Below are 23,524 nucleotides of genomic sequence, written 5' to 3'. Positions count from 1 at the left end.
TGTTTTATTTATTTGTCTTAATTGCAATAATAAATAAATAATAAAAATGAATGTGTAACGTGCTTAGTGCTGATTATAAGTGCAAAGATTATATGCTCAGTTAATTTCTCTTTAGTAATTTCAATTAGTCCATAAATTCATTCAAATAACTTAGTACTTATATTCCAATTAATAACCAATTATATATCAATTCATTCATTAAAGTGCCAGTGCGTGCACACATCAATTAGAATATAAATTCATCCACAAGTTAATTAAATTATTAAATACAAATCAAGTATTGTTATTAAAAACTTTTTTGTATGAATTATTAAATAGCTAGCATTTCATGAATTCAAAAGTTTGAAAGTGAAAATAGAGTAGAGGTGGAGCTGTCCCAAAATCTACTACCTAAGTTTTTTCTAGGCCCTGGAACACCACACGGGGAGAAAGGCAGGACACGGAGGACTGCGGTCTCAATTATTAACTAATCTGTTTAGAGAGCTGTCTAAAAAACTACAAACCCCCAGCGCCTTAGAGTAAAAGAGAATGAAGAATGAAGTGCCGCTGTTTCTTATTAATCCAACAAAGGCTGCTATTATTTTTGAATAACCAAAGGCTTTGTTAAAAGTTTTCTAACTTGCAGGCAAGCCTCTGTTCTTTTGATTTTTTTTTGGTTATTCAAAAATAATAGCAGCTTTCGTTGGGTTAATAAGAAAAAGCGGCACTTCATTCTTCGTTCTCTTTTACGCTAAGGTGCTGGGGGTTTGCGGTTTTTTAGACAGCTCTCTAAAAAAAAAAAAACTGGTAGATCCTGGCTCTCCTTCTCCTATCCCAACAGGAGTGGGGGGCCCCTGAGGCTGTAGGCCTGGTGGGTCCTTGGCCCCCCCAGTCCGACGCTGGTATTAGTTTACACCCTACACTTCTTGCTGTGCATGCTTGTCCCCCACCAGGGTGGACATTCTATCCATTATTTGGTGAGTGTGAAAGAGGCGTGAGATTGTAAGACTCCCAGTTTGTCCAAACACATAAACCAATCTGCCAGGCCCTTATATTGGCAAACTGACTGATAAAATCAGTAAAAAGGAATTTAATTCCTGTATATTAATGGCAAAATACTTTATTATTAACCACCATGATACTTGAATATGTCGGTATTCCATGCAATTTATCCAATAGGATTAGGAATGGCCCACCCTGACACCACCATGTGGGACATGCAATTGTTGGAGTATAGGTTACTAGGTGGAAAGGTTGCTCCAGAAGTTCATAAGAATTGTTGCATAGCCTGACACCTAACACATAATGTGGACGGTCATCTCAGCTGCTGCATGGAGCAACTGGAACCCTGTAGTAGTTACCTTCTGCTTGATTGAGCCAGTAATTGCAGGGCACCTTGTAGTTTGCAGGTAATTTCCTAAACTTCACCTGATCACAAGCTGTGCCCCATTAATACATCATTTTCCATAGTTGAATATGTTAAAAAAAAAAAAGGAAATCAACACTATATATATCTACTGTATCTATCTATAGAGAGATAGCACACATGCACAAGTTTAATGGGGAAAGACTGCTGCACATTACGGGTAATGTATATTGCCACTTGGTGGCACTGCATAACAGTGAAATTGAATTCATTTTATTTACGTTTATCTATATCATTATCACTGTGCATGGTCAATGCATTTACAAACAATTACAAACGTACACTGGAACATATCTGACGTTACATTTAATGCTTGAGTTAATTTAAAAAGAATGCTACTGAATGATTCATACTGTAGGTTTACATTTACTGATAGCGCTGATATGATAGCTACCTTGTTTCAAAGACAGGTCAGTGAGATAGATAAAGGATAACAGTAGTGTCTGACTACTTTAGTGAGAGTAGGATAACTAGGTTTCTAACATGCTCTGTACCCCACAATACTCATTTGTTGTGCAAAACTGCACTGCAGTGTCCAAAGGTTGATGTAGGATTGCCACGTTTTCTTTAAAAAATATCATTCATCTTTCTTCCCTGTTAATAACACTGACATCAAGCATACTTTCTACTGGCCAGGTGGCAACCCTAGGTTGATACACATATCGGATAATGTAATAACACCATAATACAATTTTCCTGCATGAATTTCATTAATTGGGGTTGTGCTGAAAATATGTTTTGCTTATTGTTTTAATCACAAAGAATCTATGTTTTTTATTTATTCAGCTACACGGGGTGATTGAAGCTACTCCATGTTTGGTCCTTGGTTTACAAGTAAACAACCTCTCCCCTGAAGGAGAACGAATCCCTAAACATGAATATGGCTGGAAATGCTGTATTTTAAATAGTGAGCATATTGCACCAGCCTAAAGGTTCAGCGTCTCTTCAAGTTTTTCAAGGCTAGTTTCAGTAAGAAAAACTCATATTTTTTGAGATTTATTATGCCCCAAAGCTGCTAAAAATCTGAATCCAGCTGAAACCTGTCAAATTCATGTAAAAGTCAATGGCAGATGTCCCTTTAACCATTTGAAGAAGTTTATTACCTTCATGATTTTCGGGTGTTTTACACTGTTTTGTTCTTGAAAACTCAATAAATTTGAGTTTTTTTTCCCTGGTTTGCCTGTCGTATGATGCTAGTAGGCTAATTATTAAATTCTGATGTGAATTGTACTGGTTTCTGAGCTGCCATGTACCAATAATCTGAATTATTTACTAATCAGCCGTATATTGTGACATTTATATAATATATTCAGTATATTGTGCATCAGACTTTAAGCTTAGTAAGTGACAGCAGCACAATAACTTACAGATTCTCCACTTGTGCTTCTCTTTAGAAACGGCAACAGGGGCGACGATCCATCGTGCGGCGCTCGATTTCTCCTCCCTGGCTATCTCCTAGAGAAGGCAGGGAGGAGAAATCAAGCACAGCACGATGGATCTTCGCCCTGTCACCGTTTCTGAAGAGGAACGCAAGTGGAGAATCAAAAAGTTATTTCTTAATAAAGACTTTGCAAATTTAAAGTTACTGTAAATGTGTCTTGGTGTTTTTTTTTCTTTATGTAAAATTTTATTTTTTTTTAAACAAATTTTTTATGTTACTGGTCTTTTAACCTCTTTGTTGTGACATATTTAGTTTACAGATAAACTGGAGTCCATTATGTAGGGGGATTATCTGTGCACCGGTAATCTAGTTATCTACCTCACAAGCACCAAAGAAAGTTTAGCTCAAGACACAGTCGTCAAAAAGTTCAAAAATGTTCAGAACAAACACTATTCATTGAAGGGCTTTGTCCACATATGGTAGCCCACACAGACAAATCATATGCTTCTTTTTCAAGCAGCTGACTAGAAAATGCTACCTTCAGATTATTTGCTGTGGGTTACGAGACAAGTTGCATGATAAATTATTATATTACTCCCTAAGAGATTCCAGTGACATTGGTGAGCAGCTTCGTTGGTTTGATTTATCATTTAAATGTCAATGCAGCATAAAATGCTCAAAAGCCAATCCATGACAAGGGATCTTTCCATCTACTCCATAGGCTGCCAGGTGTGTAACTTAATTTAACCTAGCTCCATAGTAACATTTCCACCACAACCACCTTTTACTGGAAACCACCCTGCTGTCCGAATCTCCTGACCCCCTCCCCCAAAAAAAGTCATTCTCAGCTGTCCAAGGCACAGAGCACAATTATTACAGGAGCTACACGAGAACCTTCAAATGAGATTCCAACAAGATCTGTGTAAATCTGGATGCATGTTTTTTTTGCATTTATAGCTAGAAGTATTAAAATGTAGTGCCTTTTATTAAATATGGAGATGATCATACCCACTGACAGCAAAATTATTTACAGGGATAGGGATGATTCCTGACATTTAATTTATTTTAGGGTGCTTACTTTGGAACCCTAAACCAGCTGGTGAGCATGACTTCATAGGGAACGCAGTTTAAAAATGAAAGTGACTAGAAATGACATAACATGAAATGACTTTCCCAAGGATTCTACCCCATAAACAAACAAAAAGGGGGGTTGGGTTTGAATAGATGAATAAGAATCTTCTTCAAACTATAATCAGTCTTATTTCCTTAGTGACCGAACATACCTGAAGCTGCTTAGCACTGATTTTAAGATCTGAGTCATTGAATTCATAGGGAATGTTCCAGCCCAGAGATCCATATGCGCGTCTTTCTTGAATTAGGGCATGGAAAAAGCAGAGTCCAAATAACAGCCGTCTCCACACCTTAAAATAAAAAAATATACATTTATTGTTAATAGTCAAAAGTCATGTAACACTCATCTCATTATATTTTTAAGTGGTTCAGAGTGACAAAAAAGATTTACTATATTCAAGGGTTATTAACTATAATTGACTAAGCTTTCTTGACTTTTGGCAGACTCATCTCTTTATAAACAGTTCACATGCGATAGCTAAATTATTATGCATTTATCATGCCATGCCTCATAATTTTACTGTGTTTTATGCTAACATACACAATCAACCAGGGAAAAGAGATAATGCCTCAAAATATTCTAAATATTTAATATTGCAATTATTTTCTACAATTGTATTGGGTTTATGCATATCAGATTTTATGGGCACAAATAAGAAAGTGTTGTTAGTTTTAAGGTCTACGCAAAACCCAGTTTTGTTGCTGGAGGAATGACTTGTTTTCATTTATTTTTATTGTTCCCTACATATTGCTACTTCTCCCATCCTGTGTATGTTATGTGCATGTTATGCTCTACTTTTCCTTTTTAGTCATGCTTCATCTGTTGGTTTGCAGAGCCCATTGTAATTGCTTAACTGTTCTTTTAATGAATATCACTACCCATTTATAGAATTTAGGGTATGACTGCACAGACTGGAGGTAAACACCAGGGCAGCTAATTTTATGATCCATATTGATGTCTCTGTTCATGAAATGTGGTCCTTCTTGTTGTTTCATAAAACCACTGTTCTGTGTTGCTGCATCCTGTTTTGTTATCTGTTTGTTTTCAACCCAATAGTCATTCAGAGTTTACACAAAGAAAGTAAGTACCGTATATACTTGAGTATAGGCCGAGTTTTTCAGCACCACAAATGTGCTGAAAAGGTCTACCTTGGCTTATACTCGAGTCAGTTCAAGCAGCAGACAAGCGAGTGATAAAGCAAATGTGCAGAATCTAATAAGTAAGCACGATTTTTTACCTGCCCACATCACGTCCCCCCTTCCTAGTCCCCACGTCAGTGGATACTGAAGGAGGGAGATACAGCTGACCGTCCCTGCCTGTGTCCTCTCCAACATTCTTCCCTACTCAGTGCGTGTGCGTGAACGCAGGCTCAGAGGCACGGGCGATCGCATTAATGTGCAGGGGCGCTTTTCAAGGGCGCTTTCCTCCACTCTCACTAGCTGCCCTGTCAGCAATAAGGGCTGCTGCTGTTGTTGTAAATCAAAAGTTCCTATCTGATCCCCATTGTAAGCAGCAGTCCTGCCCTGCTTTATGGCAGCTGAGATTCAAGCTATCTGTTATTTAGGAAAATTTAGGGAAACTAACCAGTAGCTGCTGCATTTCTCACCCTAGGCTTATACTTGAGTCAATAAGTTTTCCCAGTTTATGTAGGTAAAATTAGGTACCTCGGCTTATACTCAGGTTGGCTTATACTCTAGTATATACGGTAACTGGCACATGATACATCAGAACAGTGGTTTCAATATGAGGCCCCCTTTGTTGTCCAACATTTGGTAAGGGCTTACATGGCTAGAGATATATGACGACAATGCTCTTATCATCTTTTCAAGGCTAGTTACAAGGATATCTATGCATATCTAAAGCAAATGAAAGTGTTCACTTCAAATGCCAATCTACTGAACTTCATTATAGGCTATCTTATAGATTGTAAGCTTTTTTTGGGTAGAGCCCTCTTTACTTCTACTATCAGGTATTGTTTTTTTCCTACCTATTTTAAATAATGTAAATGCAAGTTATATACTAAATGGCAGTGTATTGGCGGTTTCCTTAATTGAAAAGAAGTTTTTTTTTACATAACAAGTTGTCTAATTCCAGTCAATGTCATTCTATAGCTACTAAAGCAAATAAAATACTGTCTTGCATTAAAAAGAGCATTAACTCAAGGGATGAAAACATAATTTTGCCTCTTTATAGAAACCTGGTAAGGCCTCACCTAGAGTATGCAGTGCAGTTTTGGGCTCCAGCCCTTAAGAATGGTATTAATGAGCTAGAATAGTGCAGAGACCTGCAACTAAACTGATTAGGTGGATGTAAATTTAAATTTTGAAGGTAGACTGTCAAGTTCGGGGTTGTGAGGAGACATGATTACTCTTTATAAGTACATTAGAGGGCATTATAGACAGATAGCACCACACCAGAGGCCATCCCAATAGACTATAGGAAATTAACTTTCATTTGAAGCAGCATAGGTGGATCTTCACAGTGAGGACAGTGATGTTGTGGAATACCCTGTCAATTGATGTTGTGATGGCTGATTCTGTTTTCAACCCAACTTAACAATGTAACTATGTAATCTTTTTTATGTTCAATGTATGCACAGATTTATTGTTCAACATCATAAAATATTGTATTTATAATTACATGATGATAATATAGCTGTAACTGTATAGGCATGCATCCTTAGAAATAACATGTTTTGGTTCTTTCAGTTTAACCTTTATACGCAATAACTAATCCTGTGGTTGGGAATAAAACGGCACCTCATTAAAGGTAAGGATATCTCTGTAGTAAAAAGTGTTACATTAATTCTAATGTTTAAAAGAAATAGTGTTACATAATATAATAAGGTTTACTGGACAATATACTAATGACAGCTATAAATGCATTTTAGTGTTTAGTAACAATATCTGTATAGAAAGAGATATTCGTTTATAATGCATATAGTATGTAGCTTACTAGAGTCACAGTGGAATAAGAAATGTGGGAGTCCATGAATAAAGAAAGACAAAAGACACAATCATTTTACTGTAATATACCTTGGGTTGTTCATTTATAGACACAATGGAAAGTCAATGAACTATAGTATCACAGTGGCTAAAATGGCATTTAAATTACAAAGAATATTGTCTAATCCACAGGGGTATATGTTTATGGTAGCGAAGTAATGCATATGCAAATGGACACTGCTATAAAACACTAATCTGAAAAAAAATTATTTTGTTCTCACTTAAGAAAAGGGCTACCATGCACATATATTTTCTTTCTTCATTTTGCTTAGTTTTGAGCAATATCTATGCTATATGTGCATTTATGGTATATCCCTGTAGGGGGTAAGAGCAAACTATGGGGTTTATGTTGTAGTAAAGATGCTAATTCCCTAACCATCTGTTTCAATGGGAATAATAGCATGCTCGGCTGCCTTTTTAAATTAGAACTTTGAAACTACTGGATGGATGTTAAAAGCAAAGAGAAGACTACACCAAATGTGGACATCAAAAGTGGGCTTGGACCAAAAAGACTGGTATTTTCTGCTTTAAAAGGACATACACTTTCCAGAAAACTCACCCATTTGCACACCTTATTCTTCTAGGTAGGCGAATGAATGAGAAGCCATACCATTTTTTTCTGATATTATTTTGTAATCAAACTACAGAAATGCACATATACTGCTGTTAGGGGTTCAGATCTTCACAAAAAATATGTATGGTGGTTCCAGCAATAATCAATGATATGATTATTATAGCAATGATATGGTTGTTCACTGAATCTTCTTTCATTGAGTGGTACACGGGTTATAGAGAGCTGAGCAAAAGTTTAGAGTAGTGTCACTATAACAGGACAGCAACAACAAAAAATTTAAATACTTTAAAGTAAATAAAATATAATGTGCTCTTCCCCTGCATTGGCAAAAATTTGTGTTATTTTAACAAACACTACTAGTTAATGTTAATAAGCTGCTGTATAACCATGGGGGCAGCCATTCAAGCTAAATAAAAAGAGAAATACACATGTTAACATAGTAGATGAAAGATACACTCTGTAGATTACAATGATGTAGTTCTTACACATGAAGTTGAACAGGGATCACAAGCCATGCCTCTCTACCAAATTATATAATGAATGCCTTTCACATACAAAATAGGACACTTGTTGCCAAGAAATGGCTTAATTGAAGGTTCTAGATCAACTGATACATACATTAAACAATGCTACTGCTTCTTTAAGAAACCAGCCCTGATCTTGCTAGACTACATCTCCCACATGCTTTAACTCTAAATATTATGAGAGTTTTATTCCAGCAACATATAAGGGGAGAATTTTATCTCCCCTTTGTATTTATGTGAATATACAGTGTGTTCCACTAAATGTATTGTTTTACCTAAAATTGTAAAATCCATTTTATCAGTAGCATTTCCTTAAAAACTACTTCTCAATTCCTGTGCTCTGGAAGTAATAGAGGCCACTTGGAAAAACTCGGTATAGAAACATCGATCTACGTATTTACTGTTTTTCATTTATTTGTAGGGCACGTGTTAGGTCTATCCAATTTCATTCTTAATAAATACTTAATACATTCTTAGTGCCTTTTTTTGCATTTTAGCCCGGAAAGACGTGGACACAAACGTAGATTGTATGTGTGAGCTCCTCTAAAATATGACGTGACCTACCAAAATAAAATCTGTCAGTCAGACAGAGTAGAGAATGAAATGGGAAACTCACACATCGAGCTTAACTTCTCTGGGAACCTACTGTTCTTTTCTTGTGCTCAGAGATCTTAATGCTGCTGCAAAGGTCACTCCCTGTGTGAGAATTCTTAGCTCTGTTTCCAGTGAAATGATTACGTGCGAGCCAAACTGTCTGTAAAGCAGAGTTACAGTATATCTTTGTGTCTGCAGTTGCAAGAATATCCTCTCTAAGTTCCTCTAGGTATTTATAATAACCAGAATATCTTGATACACACAAAAGAAGAAAACAATTCATTTTACAAATTCTGCATGCTAAATTTCAATGTAAACATAGTCTAATAGGACAGAACTACCACTGAGGCAAGTTAGCCCTAATAGAAATTGATTATTTTGCCCATTTAAGAAACTGTGAGATTGATAACATATATAATTGTAACTCTCTCTCTCTAAAAATGGCATTCACTGGTAATTATTAGGGGATCAAAGTGTAATTTGTAAGCACAAACAATACATTTCCCCCCTACAATGCAGCAAATTTCCTAGAATTCCAAAACATTGTTGCAGTTGCCAATGTGAGTTGCATTTGACATCAAAATCAAATTAGGAGCAGTTACACTGAAAACTGTCTAATTCTGGTTAGTATATTTTTCAGTGTTGGGGTGAGAGTGTGATGCTTTAAACACATGTGAGCTGTACTTATGGATGCAGAGTGCAGAGGAAAACCTGGAGCTGCTGTCTGGTCGAGTAGTTTGGGGATTTCCCTGCATCAATAGGCACAGACGACACAGTGGCAATGGGCACATCCATACACAAGGAGCACATTTTGTTGATTGGGGTTTTAAATACAACCGACTCACTGTAAATTTGCACAAATGCAACTGTGCTAGCAGTCCTAAATGACCACTATTGTGTTGTCACTGCATACATGACACTATCACACTCACCCACAATTATGATATAATATAAAATATAGGCTGCATAGCATCTTGAATTAGGATATGACTGAAAGGAAAACTATACCTCAGGTATATTACCAACAGATAATTTCTATCATAAGTGACCGGTTATAGAATCTTACCAACTATGTATGTGTGTGTATATAGATAGATAGATAGATAGATAGATAAGATAGATAGATGTGTGTGTGTTTATTTATATATATATATATATATATATATATATATATATATATATATATATATATATATATATATATATATATATATATATATCAATATAATTAGGATCGGTGCACAGGGACAATAACAGTCCAATGCCTATGTGCTGGTCAAAACATTAATATTTATAGTGAAAAGAAAAACCGCACCAACAGGACTTTTGTACAGTGTAAATATCAAAAAGATTTTATTCTCAACTTTTCGGCTCCATTACTTGAGCCGTCTTCAGGAACTCAAGTAATGGAGCTGAAACGTTGAGAATTAAAATCTTTTTGATATTTACACTGTACAAAGTCCTGTTGGTGCGGTTTTTCTTTTCACTATAAATTTTTTATATATATATATATATATATATATATATATATATATATATATATTTGTGATGTCGGTATGCTGCCTCAGAAATCACCTGACAGGAATTAATGAAGCGCTAATTGTAACAGGAACAAGTGTGGGAGTAAAAGACACTGTTCTTTTCATTCATTGGCTAATGTAACCTAGCAAGTATGTGTGCCCTTTGTATGTAAGCACAGTGAATCATACAAGCCAGGGGGACAGTCCTTAGTAGTAAAAATTACAATATTCTCTTTAGGATGATCCAATAGCACAAAATACTAGAAAGGTATATCTTTATGTAAATGGTTTATTTAGATAAAGATTTAGATATGCAGTATTTTACATATGGGCTATCCTGTGCAATATACTTATAAGCCTTTGATTATCAGAATAGAGAAGCTATGATAGTAAAATAATGATTTTTATCGGTTAGTGCAGTGGGTTAGCCTGTGAGAAATACCCACGGTGCTTGATTTTTGCTTGAATTTGACTTTGAGGAAATGGTATTTTTTCTGGATATTTCTGGAACTGTAGTGGAATGAATATGTCTTTATATATTTGTAATATCGGTATGAGCTGTGGCAGGGCTTGATTAAATGTTGGAGAATTTTGTTAAGAGTTTGGGGTTGAACTCAAAACATCTGGGTTAATAGATGAGGACAAACTTTGCTTAGTTCATATAACAATGCCTGTAGTTTTGTATTTGTATTTCACCAGTGGATAATTGCAGTAATAGACAGCACCAATCATCGATTTGTTATCTTTAAAAAGCCTTTATTGGGACATCGGCTCTGACCCCAAACACCCGGCAACGTTTCAGACCTTCCACGGTCTTTTCTCAAGCCACTCAGACAGCACCTGTGCTCTGTTTTTTATACAATGTATCACAGTGACCCCTAGTGACATTTTCCATAATTACAATGTTTCACATTATAGATCGCCATAATTGTGTCAAGTTATATAAATCACAAAACATGTATCTCTGTACCTCTGTGTAAAAAGTCCAATGTTCCTTAAAGTGTCCAGTATTTTAGATGTGCAAAAGTTATGCTGTAAAAAACGGGAACATAAAAAATTACCCCTTCAATAAAATACATATTAAAAGACATTTTTTTCATTATTATTAAAAACAATTCAGCGATATATTTTACTCAAATCATATTCCCTATTTAGGCCATGGGGAGCCATCGTTTCCAATTGTCTGATCCATCTTGCTTCCTTCTTTAATAGCATCTTTATTCTATCTCCTCCCCTTCGCATTTTCGGTACACTATCTACTATTTGATACTTTAATTGTTGTACCCCATGGCCTGCAGTTAGGAAATGATTTGCGACTGCTTGGTCACTTTTTTTAGTATTTATTGCGGACTTGTGCTCTCTAATGCGTTCCTTTGCACTTCTGGTAGTCTGTCCAACGTAGGATAACCCACAGGGGCACTTGATCACATATATTACATAAGTGCTCTCACAGGTATAAAAGCCATTAATTTTGATTGCTGTACCTTTCCTTGGATGGTACAGTATATCACCTTTCAGGCAATTTGAGCAGCAGTTGCAGTTAAGACATGGGTATGTCCCATTCTTTCTCGGCCGCAACAATCGCTCCTGGGTACCACTCCCCCCTATATCTGCTCTAACTGCCATTGATCCGATTGTTTTTGATTTTTTATATGATATAAGTGGAACATTTTTAAAAAAATCAATTTCAGATAAGCCCTCTTTGAGTAGTGGCCAATAATATAATAATGAAAAAAATGAAAAAAATGTCTTTTAATATGTATTTTATTGAAGGGGTAATTTTTTATGTTCCCGTTTTTTACAGCATAACTTTTGCACATCTAAAATACTGGACACTTTAAGGAACATTGGACTTTTTACACAGAGGTACAGAGATACATGTTTTGTGATTTATATAACTTGACACAATTATGGCGATCTATAATGTGAAACATTGTAATTATGGAAAATGTCACTAGGGGTCACTGTGATACATTGTATAAAAAACAGAGCACAGGTGCTGTCTGAGTGGCTTGAGAAAAGACCGTGGAAGGTCTGAAACGTTGCCGGGTGTTTGGGGTCAGAGCCGATGTCCCAATAAAGGCTTTTTAAAGATAACAAATCGATGATTGGTGCTGTCTATTACTGCAATTTGAATTGATGAACGGATTGAGGCTGGAAACCGTTGGACGTGCATCATACTAAAGTTGTTTGGAGGTGAGGGTGCTGACTGTGTAAATTGTTTCACCAGTGGATAGGCAGAAAGAAGGGCAAGTAAGAGATTCCCAATGAATTAAATTCACTGATGGAGAAATTCTGTAATACATTTTTTTCTGAATCCTGTAAAATTGATATTAAAACTTAAAAAAGAATGGAAAAGAAATGGGGTTAAGCTTGTAGAGTTAAGTGTGTTTGTAGAATCCTCTTGGTGCATTACTCTAGCCTACTTACTGACTGTTAAATGTTTAGCTGCCATGGGCAGAAGTAGGTTGTTACTGTATATTCCCTAACCCTTCCTGATGAGAAAATTATGTTTTACTGGTAAACAGGGGCACAACCTGGAAATCAAAAATGAGCTACATATTGTTAATCAGGAGCTTTCGTTCACACAAAAGGCAAGGCTTTGATATAATATTCATTCAGATATGATACTTTTCAAGTGGTTTGCCACAGCAGCTGCAAATGGTAATATTAAATATAAAAGGAGTGCTCGAGTAACCATAGCAACCTGTCTTGTCAGTTTCGTTCACAAGTTTTTTTTCCCCTTTTCTTTTCTGAGGTAATGCACGATAGATCCAATATCTTTTCAAGGTTAGGAAAGAGGTTTGAGATGAAACAATAAGCTTCCCATGAATTGCCCAAACAGAAGAAAATATTTCATAATTAAACAAGAAGTCAAAGCTGTGTGCTCATTAGTGTACAAGTTCTGTATATATCAGTTACAAAGCACAAAACAGGACCGTGTGCACTGATGGATAACAGAATATCTAATTTCACAGTTTCATCTTTTTGGATTTGTACTAAAAAGTATGTATATTTACTCATATATTTTCTATACATATATATGTATATATATATGAAGTCCCACAGTGCCCGCACACAAACCAAAAAGTAAAGCCAGTGGTGCTCGATCCAAATGTGGTTCATATATATGGAAAGAAGATCAGCACTCACTGTAGTTTTGGTGAATTCGTGTTGATTTATTTGTCAAAAATAAAGGATAAGATGTGATTTTTGACAAATAAATCAACACGAATTCACCAAAACTACAGTGAGTGCTGATCTTCTTTCCATATGTATATATATATATATATATATATATATATATATATATATATATATATATATATATATACGCATATATATATACATTTCAAAATGCGCCCCAGCACTCTCGACAGTGTAGTCAGTGTAAATCTCGGTGCACGCTCCTGTAGGGGACCCCGTCACATCCCCACTTGATATACATACGTAAAGTAAATATCAAAGACATGCACAGTTTCTCGCTTAAAAACATTTATTGGTGCATATAAACCACAAAAAATAACATATTAATATTCAATTCACACACACAACAAAGCAGTGTCTCCCCCCCAGTCTGCCTACCTGTTGTTAGCCACACCCTCCTGACGCGTTTCGCGCTATTGGGCGCTTCATCAGAGGAGGTGTGGCTAGTGCTGGTCATGTCCCTTAAGTACCTGCTAGATTACTTAATGCAGGTTCTAGGGTTAGATACGTGCACATTAATTACCTGCAGAATTATTTTCTACAGGTTCAGGGGTGACATATGTGTTACATACAAATCAGAAGATCTATTCAACTTGCCACTGTGTACCCATTAACCCCAGTTTTCTACTTATATTATATTTCATTTCAATCCGCATTGTAACATTATCTTTATCCAAATCACTTAAAAGTTCACTAATATCGGAGACATGACCATATAATTGCAGTGACTAAATGACTAAAGTGCAATTGTGCAAAAAATTAATTAATAATAAATCAATAAACAATATATTGTCAAAATACAGTAAAACTTTTTTATATAAAAATTCATTCACTTTAATCCCATACTGATGTAAGAAACGGTTTTAGTTCAAAATGGCTATTCATTCCCTCAGGTATAATTGTCCCTAACTTAAAAATCCAGTTAGATTCTAATCTTAGTAATTTTGTAGTTAAATTGCCCCCACTATTTTCGTTTATTTTGTCTATACCAAACATCCTTATTTTTTGGGGTATGCCATCATGGGCCATTATAAAATGTTTCAGAATGGGATTGTCAACATCTTTATTGTCAATACCTCTTAGATGTTCTCCCAGTCTGACCCGTAGCTGTCTGATTGTACGACCAATGTATAAAGCACCACATTCGCACTGCACTGCATATACTGCATATCTAGTACCACAAGTAATCATTTTTCCTATTTTTAACTCCTGGCTTTTATTTTTATCACTGAATTCTATTACTTTTTTACTTTTATTATTTTTACAGACCACACATTTTTTACAAGGAAAAAAACCTTTCAGATCAAGCCACGTCTTTTTCTCTGCTTTTTTATTATTTAGACGGTTAGGAGCTACTTGATTTGCTATGGACTTGGCTTTCCTACTAATTACCATTGGGGTTAAATTTAATGCTTTTATTGTAGGGTCAGTATTCAAAATATTCCAATTTTTGACTATACTTTTTTTAACAGCTTTGTATTGTAGTCCGTACTCTAAAATACATCTAACTCCTTTTTCTTGCTTATTCGTTATTTTCATACTGCCCTTAGTCTTTTTTGAAATTTTCAATTTCTCTAGTTTTTCCAATGCTTCTGATATGTCTCTTTTGCTATATCCCCTACTTTTTAACCTATTACATTCTTCCTTAGCCTGTTGAGCAAAGATTTCCTTGTCTGTACAGTTCCGATAGATTCTCACCAATTGAGCATAAGGAATAGATTTAACTGTATGTAAAGGATGATAGGAGTCTTTTCTCAAAATAGTGTTTCCTGCTATCTTTTTTCTATATAATTTAGACATTATTGTATTATTTTCTACATAGAAGGTCAGATCAAGGAAATCGATCTGATTGGCATGACATTGCATAGTGAATTTGATATCATATGGATTATCATTCACATAATTAAGGAAGCCCTTTAAGTCATCTTCCGGGCCACTCCATACCATGATGACATCATCTATATAACGATGCCACCCTACTATGTCATCATCGTATGGATTGTCAGCCCCAAAGATGTACTCATCCTCCCACATTGCCATAAACAGGCCGGCGTATGAGGGCGCAAATTTCGTTCCCATCGCCGTGCCTGTTATTTGGCGAAAAAGCTGTACGTAAAGGAATGAAGCAGCACACGATTCTTTGCAAAAGTGTATATTGCAAATGGTTCAGCTCAATCTAGTCAGTGGCTGACTCAGGATATGATTCAAAAAGCTTTAATACAAATTAATGTAAACAAGGCTCCAGGGCCTGATGGCATACACCCCCGGGTTCTAAGAGAGCTTAGTTCAGTTTTAGACCAGCCCTTATTTCTGATTTTCTCAGATTCACTGTCATCTGGTATGGTGCCTATGGATTGGAGAAAAGCTGATGTTATTCCAATATTTAAAAAGGGATTACGATCTCAGCCTGGCAATTATAGGCCAGTAAGCTTGACATCTGTGGTGGGCAAATTATTTGAAGGCTTGTTAAGGGATCACATTCAAAATTTTGTCCTAATGAATGGCATTATGAGCAACAATCAGCATGGCTTTATGAAGGATAGGTCATGTCAGACGAATTTGATTGCATTTTATGATGTGGTAAGTAAGATTCTGGATAGTGGGGGGGCAGTAGATGTGATCTATTTGGATTTTGCCAAAGCGTTTGATACTGTGCCCCACAAACGACTGCTTTCTAAACTAAGGTCTGTTGGGCTTAATGAAGTAGTTTGCACGTGGATAGGAAACTGGCTACAGGATCGGGTACAGAGGGTGGTTGTTAATGGGACGTTCTCTACTTGGAGTAAGGTTCTTAGTGGGGTCCCCCAGGGCTCAGTATTGGGTCCACTTTTATTTAACTTGTTCATTAATGACTTAGGGGAGGGTGTTGTAAGTAATGTATCAGTGTTTGCAGATGACACAAAATTATCCAGCCCAATTAATTCCATCCAGGATGTGGCATCCTTGCAACATGATCTTGACAAACTGGCAATCTGGGCAGCTAAGTGGCAAATGAGATTCAATGTTGATAAATGTAAAGTCATGCACCTGGGATGTAAAAATATCCAAGCCACTTATACCCTTAATGGGACTGCACTAGGCAAATCCATTATGGAAAAGGACCTTGGAGTCCTTGTAGATGATAAACTTGGCTGTAGCAAGCAATGCCAGTCGGCAGCATCAAGGGCAAATAAGATCTTGAGCTGTATTAAAAGGGGCATAGAGTCAAGGGAGGAGGGGGTCATTCTTCCACTGTATAGAGCACTGGTAAGGCCCCATCTAGAATATGCCGTACAGTTTTGGTCTCCATCACTCAAACAGGACATTATTGTATTAGAGAGGGTACAGAGAAGGGCAACTAAGCTGGTAAAAGGTATTGAAAATCTTAGCTATGAGGAAAGACTGGCCAAATTGGAGATGTTCACGCTGGAGAAGAGGCGCTTAAGGGGTGATATGATGAACATGTATAAATATATAAGGGGATCATATAATAATCTCTCTAATGCTTTATTTACCAGTAGGTCCTTCGAGGTCACCCATTCCGATTAGAAGAAAAGAGGTTCCGCCTAAATATTCGGAAGGGGTTTTTTACAGTGAGAGCTGTGAAGATGTGGAATTCTCTCCCTGAATCAGTTGTACAGGCTGATACATTAGATAGCTTTAAGAAGGGGTTGGATGGCTTTTTAGCAAGTAAGGGAATACAGGGTTATGGGAAATAGCTCATAGTCCAAGTTGATCCAGGGACTAGTCCGATTGCCATTTTGGAGTCAGGAAGGAATTTTTCCCCCTATAAGGCAAATTGGAGAGGCTTCAGATGGGGTTTTTTGCCTTCCTCTGGATCAACTGGCAGATAGGTAGTTAATAAAAAAAAAAAAAAGGTTGAACTCGATGGACATGTGTCTTTTTTCAACCTTACTTACTATGTTACTATGTATGTTACATATCAAACACCAGTACAGCGACGTTTCGGCCAAGCTATATGCCCTTTATCAAGCCATATAAAAAATCAGCATTATACACGTGAAACTTTAAAAGCAACAAACAGGAAATGACTTCATAATTTGCATAATGATTGGTCCACATCCATCACTACACTGGTTTAACCCTATATATGCATTTAATGGATTAGAAAAATAGAAATAGATCAGTCTTTATTGAGACCTGAGGGATATAATGATCCAAGTTTTTTGATCCACCGCACCTCTCTCTGTTTTAGTTTTAATTCTCTATCTCCCCCTCTTTTCAAGGGAGGTATCGTTTCCAACACCATAAATTTCAGTTGGTCTGCAGTATGTCCTTTTTCCAAGAAATGTTTGGATACAGGCAAGTTCATATTACCTAGATTAATGCTGGATCGGTGTTGGGAAATACGTGATTTGACCATCTGTGTGGTCTCACCTATATAGATGAGACCACACGGACATATCAACAAATATATCGCAAATTTAGATATGCATGTGAAATAACCCCGTAATTGTACCATATAACTAGTGTGGGGATGTATAAACTCCTTACTTTTCAAAACAAAAGGACATTGTGTACATCCTAAACAGGGAAACATACCCTTAGATCTACATCCCCAAAACATTCTGTCAATAGTTTTAGTTTTAGCTAAGTTTTACCTGCAACTTACTAGCTTGTTTTTAAAAATTAGTGGTGAGCACAACTTTCCCTTGTTTGTTGTTTGGGAGTTTTACTTTGAAAGCAGCTAGTAAGTTGCAGGTAAAACTTAGTCCCTTTGTAAAATGTATAATTAAGCAATTGAAATCTTAATGAAAATTGAGCTTAGGACTGGCCAGATATGGGATGACTTTGACGTAGTTGTCTATACTTGGCAAACTGCGTGTTATGTGCATGTGTGCAAATATGTGTGAGTGCTGTGAATGTGTGAAAGCATGATTAGTGATGGGCAAATTTCTCCCGTTTCAGCGAAAAATTCGAGAATTTCCCGCAAATTCGCAAAATGGCAAAGTTCGGGAAAAATCGTGAAACTCTAAAATTTAAGCCCACGTCCAATTTTGGATGCACATCCGAAAGGTTGATTGGTAAATTTTTAAGCTGGCGTTAAAGTCAATGGGTGTCTGAATAGTGTTGACACGCGTTGATTTTGACGCGATCGACTTTTCGGACACATGGCCTAGGGATGAGGAACGATTGGGAATAGAGCAAGTTAAAAGTCGCTCCTCTGCTCCCCAACCCAGAAGTGCTGCAGATCGTAGACTCTACGATCTGTGGCACTTGGGTACTTTTATCCTCTGAACTTTTAACACTTAAAATATAATAATGTATAAATCAAGTATTTGTCAGGTCCTAGTGGCTCGGGTAAAAGAGTTTATAGTCAAATCCACTAATAGTGTAAAGTTAAATTTTTAATAAGCATGATGCCTTTGAGAAACCCTATTGGCGAAACACATAAATCTAATTATCTATATAGATATACAGTACACCTGTCAAAACGCCTATTCATGTAATGCTTCAGGTATGATCCATCTCTGTGCGCTGTTGGTGAAAGGGGTGTTTACTTTTTCACTATTTATCTTTTATTTTATTTTTTTTACTCCTTTACTATTGGTAGGTGCAAGTGTTTGTGAAGAGGTGCAACGTATTCCACTTAGAGTGCCAGAAAAGTGATGCAAGGGAGTCCTGTTCCTAGCACCTGGCTTGCAGAAGATTGTGGATGCCCATGTACTGCCCAAGAGCAAGTTGTCCTTTGCATGTTTTTAACACTTTGTACCTTGTCCATTCTGTTGGATGCCATGTGACTGACAGTACTAAGCTAACTATGTAATTAAAACTTGTTTATGTATAGTTAAAATATACACAAATTGGAGCTTGACAAACTGATGTTTCAGTCTGCAATTTATTATTATTATGGGACTAATAAAAAAGTTAAATACTTTTTCATTTGTTTGTTTTAATGGAATTCACTCTGTTTATAGTTATAAATGTATTTCTGTTCTCAGAAGCCTGGCTAAACTACTGTAAATGTCACTATAACCTAAATGAGATGCCTGATATTTTGCAAATTAAGGCAGAGGCCTTAATTTGCAAAATTACAGTGTCAGAAGCACACTGTAATCAAAGAATTCTTGTTGTTAAATAAAAGTGTTCTCAATTTCCACATGACATGTCTAATAAGAAACATAAAAATGTCAGTGTAGCAGAAACCTTGATTTAAAATCAGTCCTTTAAAATGGATTTCATTTGTCCAATAAATCAATCCATTATTTTGCACCTCTTTGGCTAAATCTAGATAGACACCTCCCTAAATGTGTGGGTTATCTTGTCTGTCTCTGGACATAATGTAATCTCCTCCCGTCATTCCCATTTCCAAACTTTAATTCTTCTAATGCAGTTCTTGCTGTTTTGTTCAGCTACGAAGAGAATTGGCTGTGGTCATTTGACAATGACAAGATTTCCTCTTGTCAAATGAAATCACATGTATTGATATAAATGTATAGAGGTAAATCAGTGATCAAATTACTTAACCTTTTAATTTTTTCATTGGTAAGACTGTTATGTTCTCCTTAATTTTATTCATATCTTAAATTGAGGTTATTAAGTTACCAGAAAATGAAATACAATTGTTATTTAAATAGCCTATGAAAAATAAAATTATCACTGAAATTATGATCTGCTCATTTAATATCTGTGAAAACAGAGATTAAAACAGCAGAAGAATAAAAAAGAATACTGTCCAGATAAGACAGAAGAGGAACAAGAAAGACAAGAAAGAAGGACGACACTGTTCAAATTTGTTTTTGAAAACTCCAAATATCATGGATTTGGGATTATGTTGTTTAATGTCCCTAAAAATTACAGTACTGTAGAAAAACAATCAATTTTTCATAGGATTTTCACTGTTGGACTCCAAGGTAGACTGGGGGCTTAATGTGACTAACGTATACACTGAGCCAAGGCTTTTAAATAAATTCCAACAGTTTGCAGACTATCAATTATGCAACACTGGAAACGTCCACAATCTACAACACCCAAGTATTAGTGTTCAAGGTGAAACTCAATGGGAGACTAAGAGGGACACTTTCCAAGTTTGAGAGAGTACTCTTGTCCCCTGTTCATTTTGTTGGTTGTTTACTTTGGTTGTTTCTTTCCTTAAAAGACTGTAGCTAATTTGCTACCTTTTTTAATGAATGTCAGGTTAGAGACTGGCAGGTAGGAGCATACGTGTTTGGTAACATGGTGTTGCTTAGAGAGCAACCAGAAATACTGTATGAAAAAAGGCAGACAGGAAATTAAGTACAGGTATGGCCCTGTTTTCCAGAATGCTCAGGAACTTGTGCTATCTTTAAGTAATTTGGATTGCCATACTAAAAAATTATCGACGTTCATTAAACCCAATAAGGTTGTTTTATCTTCAGTAAGGATAAATTATCTCTTGGTTGCAATCAAGTACAATACACTCTTTTATTATTACAGAGAAAACGGAAATCATTTATAAAATGTTAAATTATTTGATTAAAATTGAGTCTATGGCAGATGGGGCTTTCCATAATTCAAAGCTTTCTGGATAACTGATCCCATACCTGTACAAGTAAAAAAAGGATATGACAATGAGGGAAGTCTTATAAAAGCCAGTACATGACCCCTACTACTGTACATCTCTCTCTCTGTTCAGTGCTCAGGCAAATAATTAAGACCATTAAAATGCCAAATGGAAACTCTGATGCACCAGTACATTACTGAGCTTGTGTTAATCTTCTTATTCTGCATACTATTTGTTATCATATTGATTTTTTTATGGTTTATTGTGGAAACCAAATAAAATATTTCAAACACTGAGCTTGTGTCTATAGCCGTCATGATAGTAAGAAAGTACAATAAAAACTCCTGGCACCTAGGTCTCTAGGGCAATGATTATAGTTTTCAACTGTGCACAGAAACACATGTAGCACCTGTTTGGGCAATCTTGACCACAATTGGTTAAAGTGTCCAGCTAACGGTATAAGCATGGGCCACACTGCGACTTACACACAGGGTCAGGGCATTCGCTAAGTGGAAGCTCTCCCTTTACGGCGTAGTGGAATTACAACCCACAGGCTACTGTACACAAAAAGAGAAACTTGGGCACCAGGAGGTTCTTTGGTACAAACAAACAAACAAACGGTTTATTAGACAGAGACAACGACCACAGGTTTACTCCTGCAGAAGATGAGGTTTTAGCACATGACACATACTAAACAGCTCACACAGAATCTGATAGACTCACAAAGAGCTTATAGATAGAAACAGCAAATGGAGAGACACGTATAACTCACTCAGAGCTTCAGATAACAGGTAATTCAGCTGAAGCAGAACTCCATTAGGCATTTGCAGTACATCAGTGCAACCATTCCCTCGAGGGAGTTGTCGGGAAGCAGCCTCTACCTTACAGTCCCTCTTCACTGAGGTCCCTGCACTTGAGGCATTCACACAGAGCCTCTGGGAAGCTACTCCCTTCTGCAAATCCTAGTTGGAGCTTCAGCTGCTCTTTCTCTCTTACTTATCTGCCTTTCTCCCCTAGAGAGACTATTACAAGTCTGCCCTACTATAGCGGACCTCATTCACGGGGTTTCCTGGTCCCCGACTTCTCTCAAGATCACTTGCTTCTCTGGGCCTTGCTGTATCCAAGCTCCCCTGGGCACACCCAGCTGGATCAGCATCCAGCAGCAAAGAAGAAGAGGCCACTCCTTACACACACTATAGTGCAGTGTGGTAGGAAGTTGTCATTACACCTCTTAGCCAATAACTCTGAGCTACACAGGATTTTGCCTGGTAACTGAGAAAAGGGTGGGGCCTTAAAGCCATAGGGGCAAATTAACCCCTATGGGCCCCTACACACATATAGGGTAAATGGTCAACATCAGGTCATAAGCATTTTTTGCCAACCCCTAAAAGTGCTGGGTATACATTGCACAGATACTATATTGAAGACTAATTAAAGCTTTGAAAGCATACAAATTTCTTAACTTTTTACTCGATGAAGAATCATATGATGCCTACAAGCCTTTGCCTTCTAGATTCAGGATGGCCAAAAGAATATCATAACCTAGTCAATTTAATGTTAGATGCTTATGTTTCCACTACTACTAGGTTGAAAACCATGGGGCATATGTTCCAAATCATAAGCACAACACCTAAGGTCTAATGAATGGAAATGTAACATTTTAATGTGGCTACTTGTAAACATTTAACTCCTTGTCTGTGTGCAGCATTCATCCGTCCTGCTTGAAGATTATGAAAGGTGTCTAGATGGGTTAGTGCAAGGGAACAGGAAACATTTTAGTTAATAATGGAACACCTTTTGATAGTGGTGCAATAAACACATACAGATCATATAAGATACAGTATTTATAAGGCTTAGGTGCAACTAGAATTAAAGAACAATTTTGCCTCTAAAAAATGATGTTTTCAAATTATGTTTCAGTCTAGAGGGCCATTACAATGGTGGACTTATATGGTCTAATATATGTAATGGATCATTCGAATAATTTGTCAGTTACTATCCATTCCCAAAACTTGTCAGTCTGACATAAACAATAGCCAAGTCCATTTAAAGGGAGCAAACACCCCAACAAAACAACTCTCCCTGTGCTTCATGTTCAACCTGTCTCCCACAGGTGCAAACTCTGGCATAGACTATAACCTGCTGTGCCAAACTTCACAGAAATCTATCAGCCTCTGATATACAAAATACGTTTGATATAATTACCTCTCTGGGGATAGCAGCTAAAATACAATATTGACTTTTATGCAAATATATATATTGGTATTGTTATAATATTTTTAGTACATCTTAAGAACAGTTCTACCAATAACAAAGTTCTTCCATGCCAGAAGTGATCCTAGCAATTTTATTAATAAATGCCACAAAATGTGTACATTTTCTTGACTTGATTGAATGACAAATGAAAAGTTGCCTATGTTGTGTTGCACATTTATGAAACTAGAAATGTGACATATTGAACAAGTCATTAAACAGAGTAGGATATCTCTGCAATAGTTCAGCTATCTTTCAAGCACGACAAGGTTACACTGCGGAAGACATACAACAAAATAAATTCAGAGATGAAAAAACTGAGTGATGGAACTGCATTTCAATTGACGTACATGTCAAGAGATGCAGAATACAGGAAAGGAGAATATACCCTGCTCCAAGAACTAGCATTTAAACTTTGAAAGTGGATTAGTTCTTTACAAAAAGTG

At 36.5% G+C, this 23,524-nt stretch overlaps 1 protein-coding gene and 1 long non-coding RNA gene across 6 annotated transcripts in view; one reads left to right on the top strand and one right to left on the bottom strand.

The window, feature by feature from the left end:
- The window catches only part of LOC108711039, a 50,724-nt gene extending 32,819 nt beyond the window's left edge, over positions 1-17,905 (top strand). Inside the window, exons 2-4 of one of the 2 annotated variants that reach the window (XR_001934843.2) lie at positions 6,627-6,687; positions 7,324-7,507; positions 17,569-17,905. This is a non-coding gene — a long non-coding RNA (uncharacterized LOC108711039). Of the gene's footprint in view, positions 1-6,626; positions 6,688-7,323; positions 8,761-17,568 lie in introns of those variants that run through there. The other variant, XR_005966280.1, reaches the window with a different exon arrangement.
- Positions 1-23,524, bottom strand: part of LOC108711038 (dynein heavy chain 3, axonemal) — a 555,753-nt gene that overhangs the window by 20,191 nt on the left and 512,038 nt on the right. For all 4 annotated transcript variants that reach the window (XM_018252361.2, XM_041586281.1, XM_041586280.1 and 1 more), the window contains one exon: positions 4,070-4,207. In XM_018252361.2, the coding sequence (XP_018107850.1) occupies positions 4,070-4,207 (138 nt within the window). The remainder of the gene's footprint in view (positions 1-4,069; positions 4,208-23,524) is intronic.

This window comes from Xenopus laevis, chromosome 3L, assembly GCF_017654675.1.
Source record: "Xenopus laevis strain J_2021 chromosome 3L, Xenopus_laevis_v10.1, whole genome shotgun sequence".
In the NCBI taxonomy this organism is placed as follows: Eukaryota; Metazoa; Chordata; class Amphibia; order Anura; family Pipidae; genus Xenopus; species Xenopus laevis.
The sequence above is the reverse complement of the archived record's forward strand: the minus strand, read 5'-3'. Positions and strand labels throughout refer to the sequence as shown.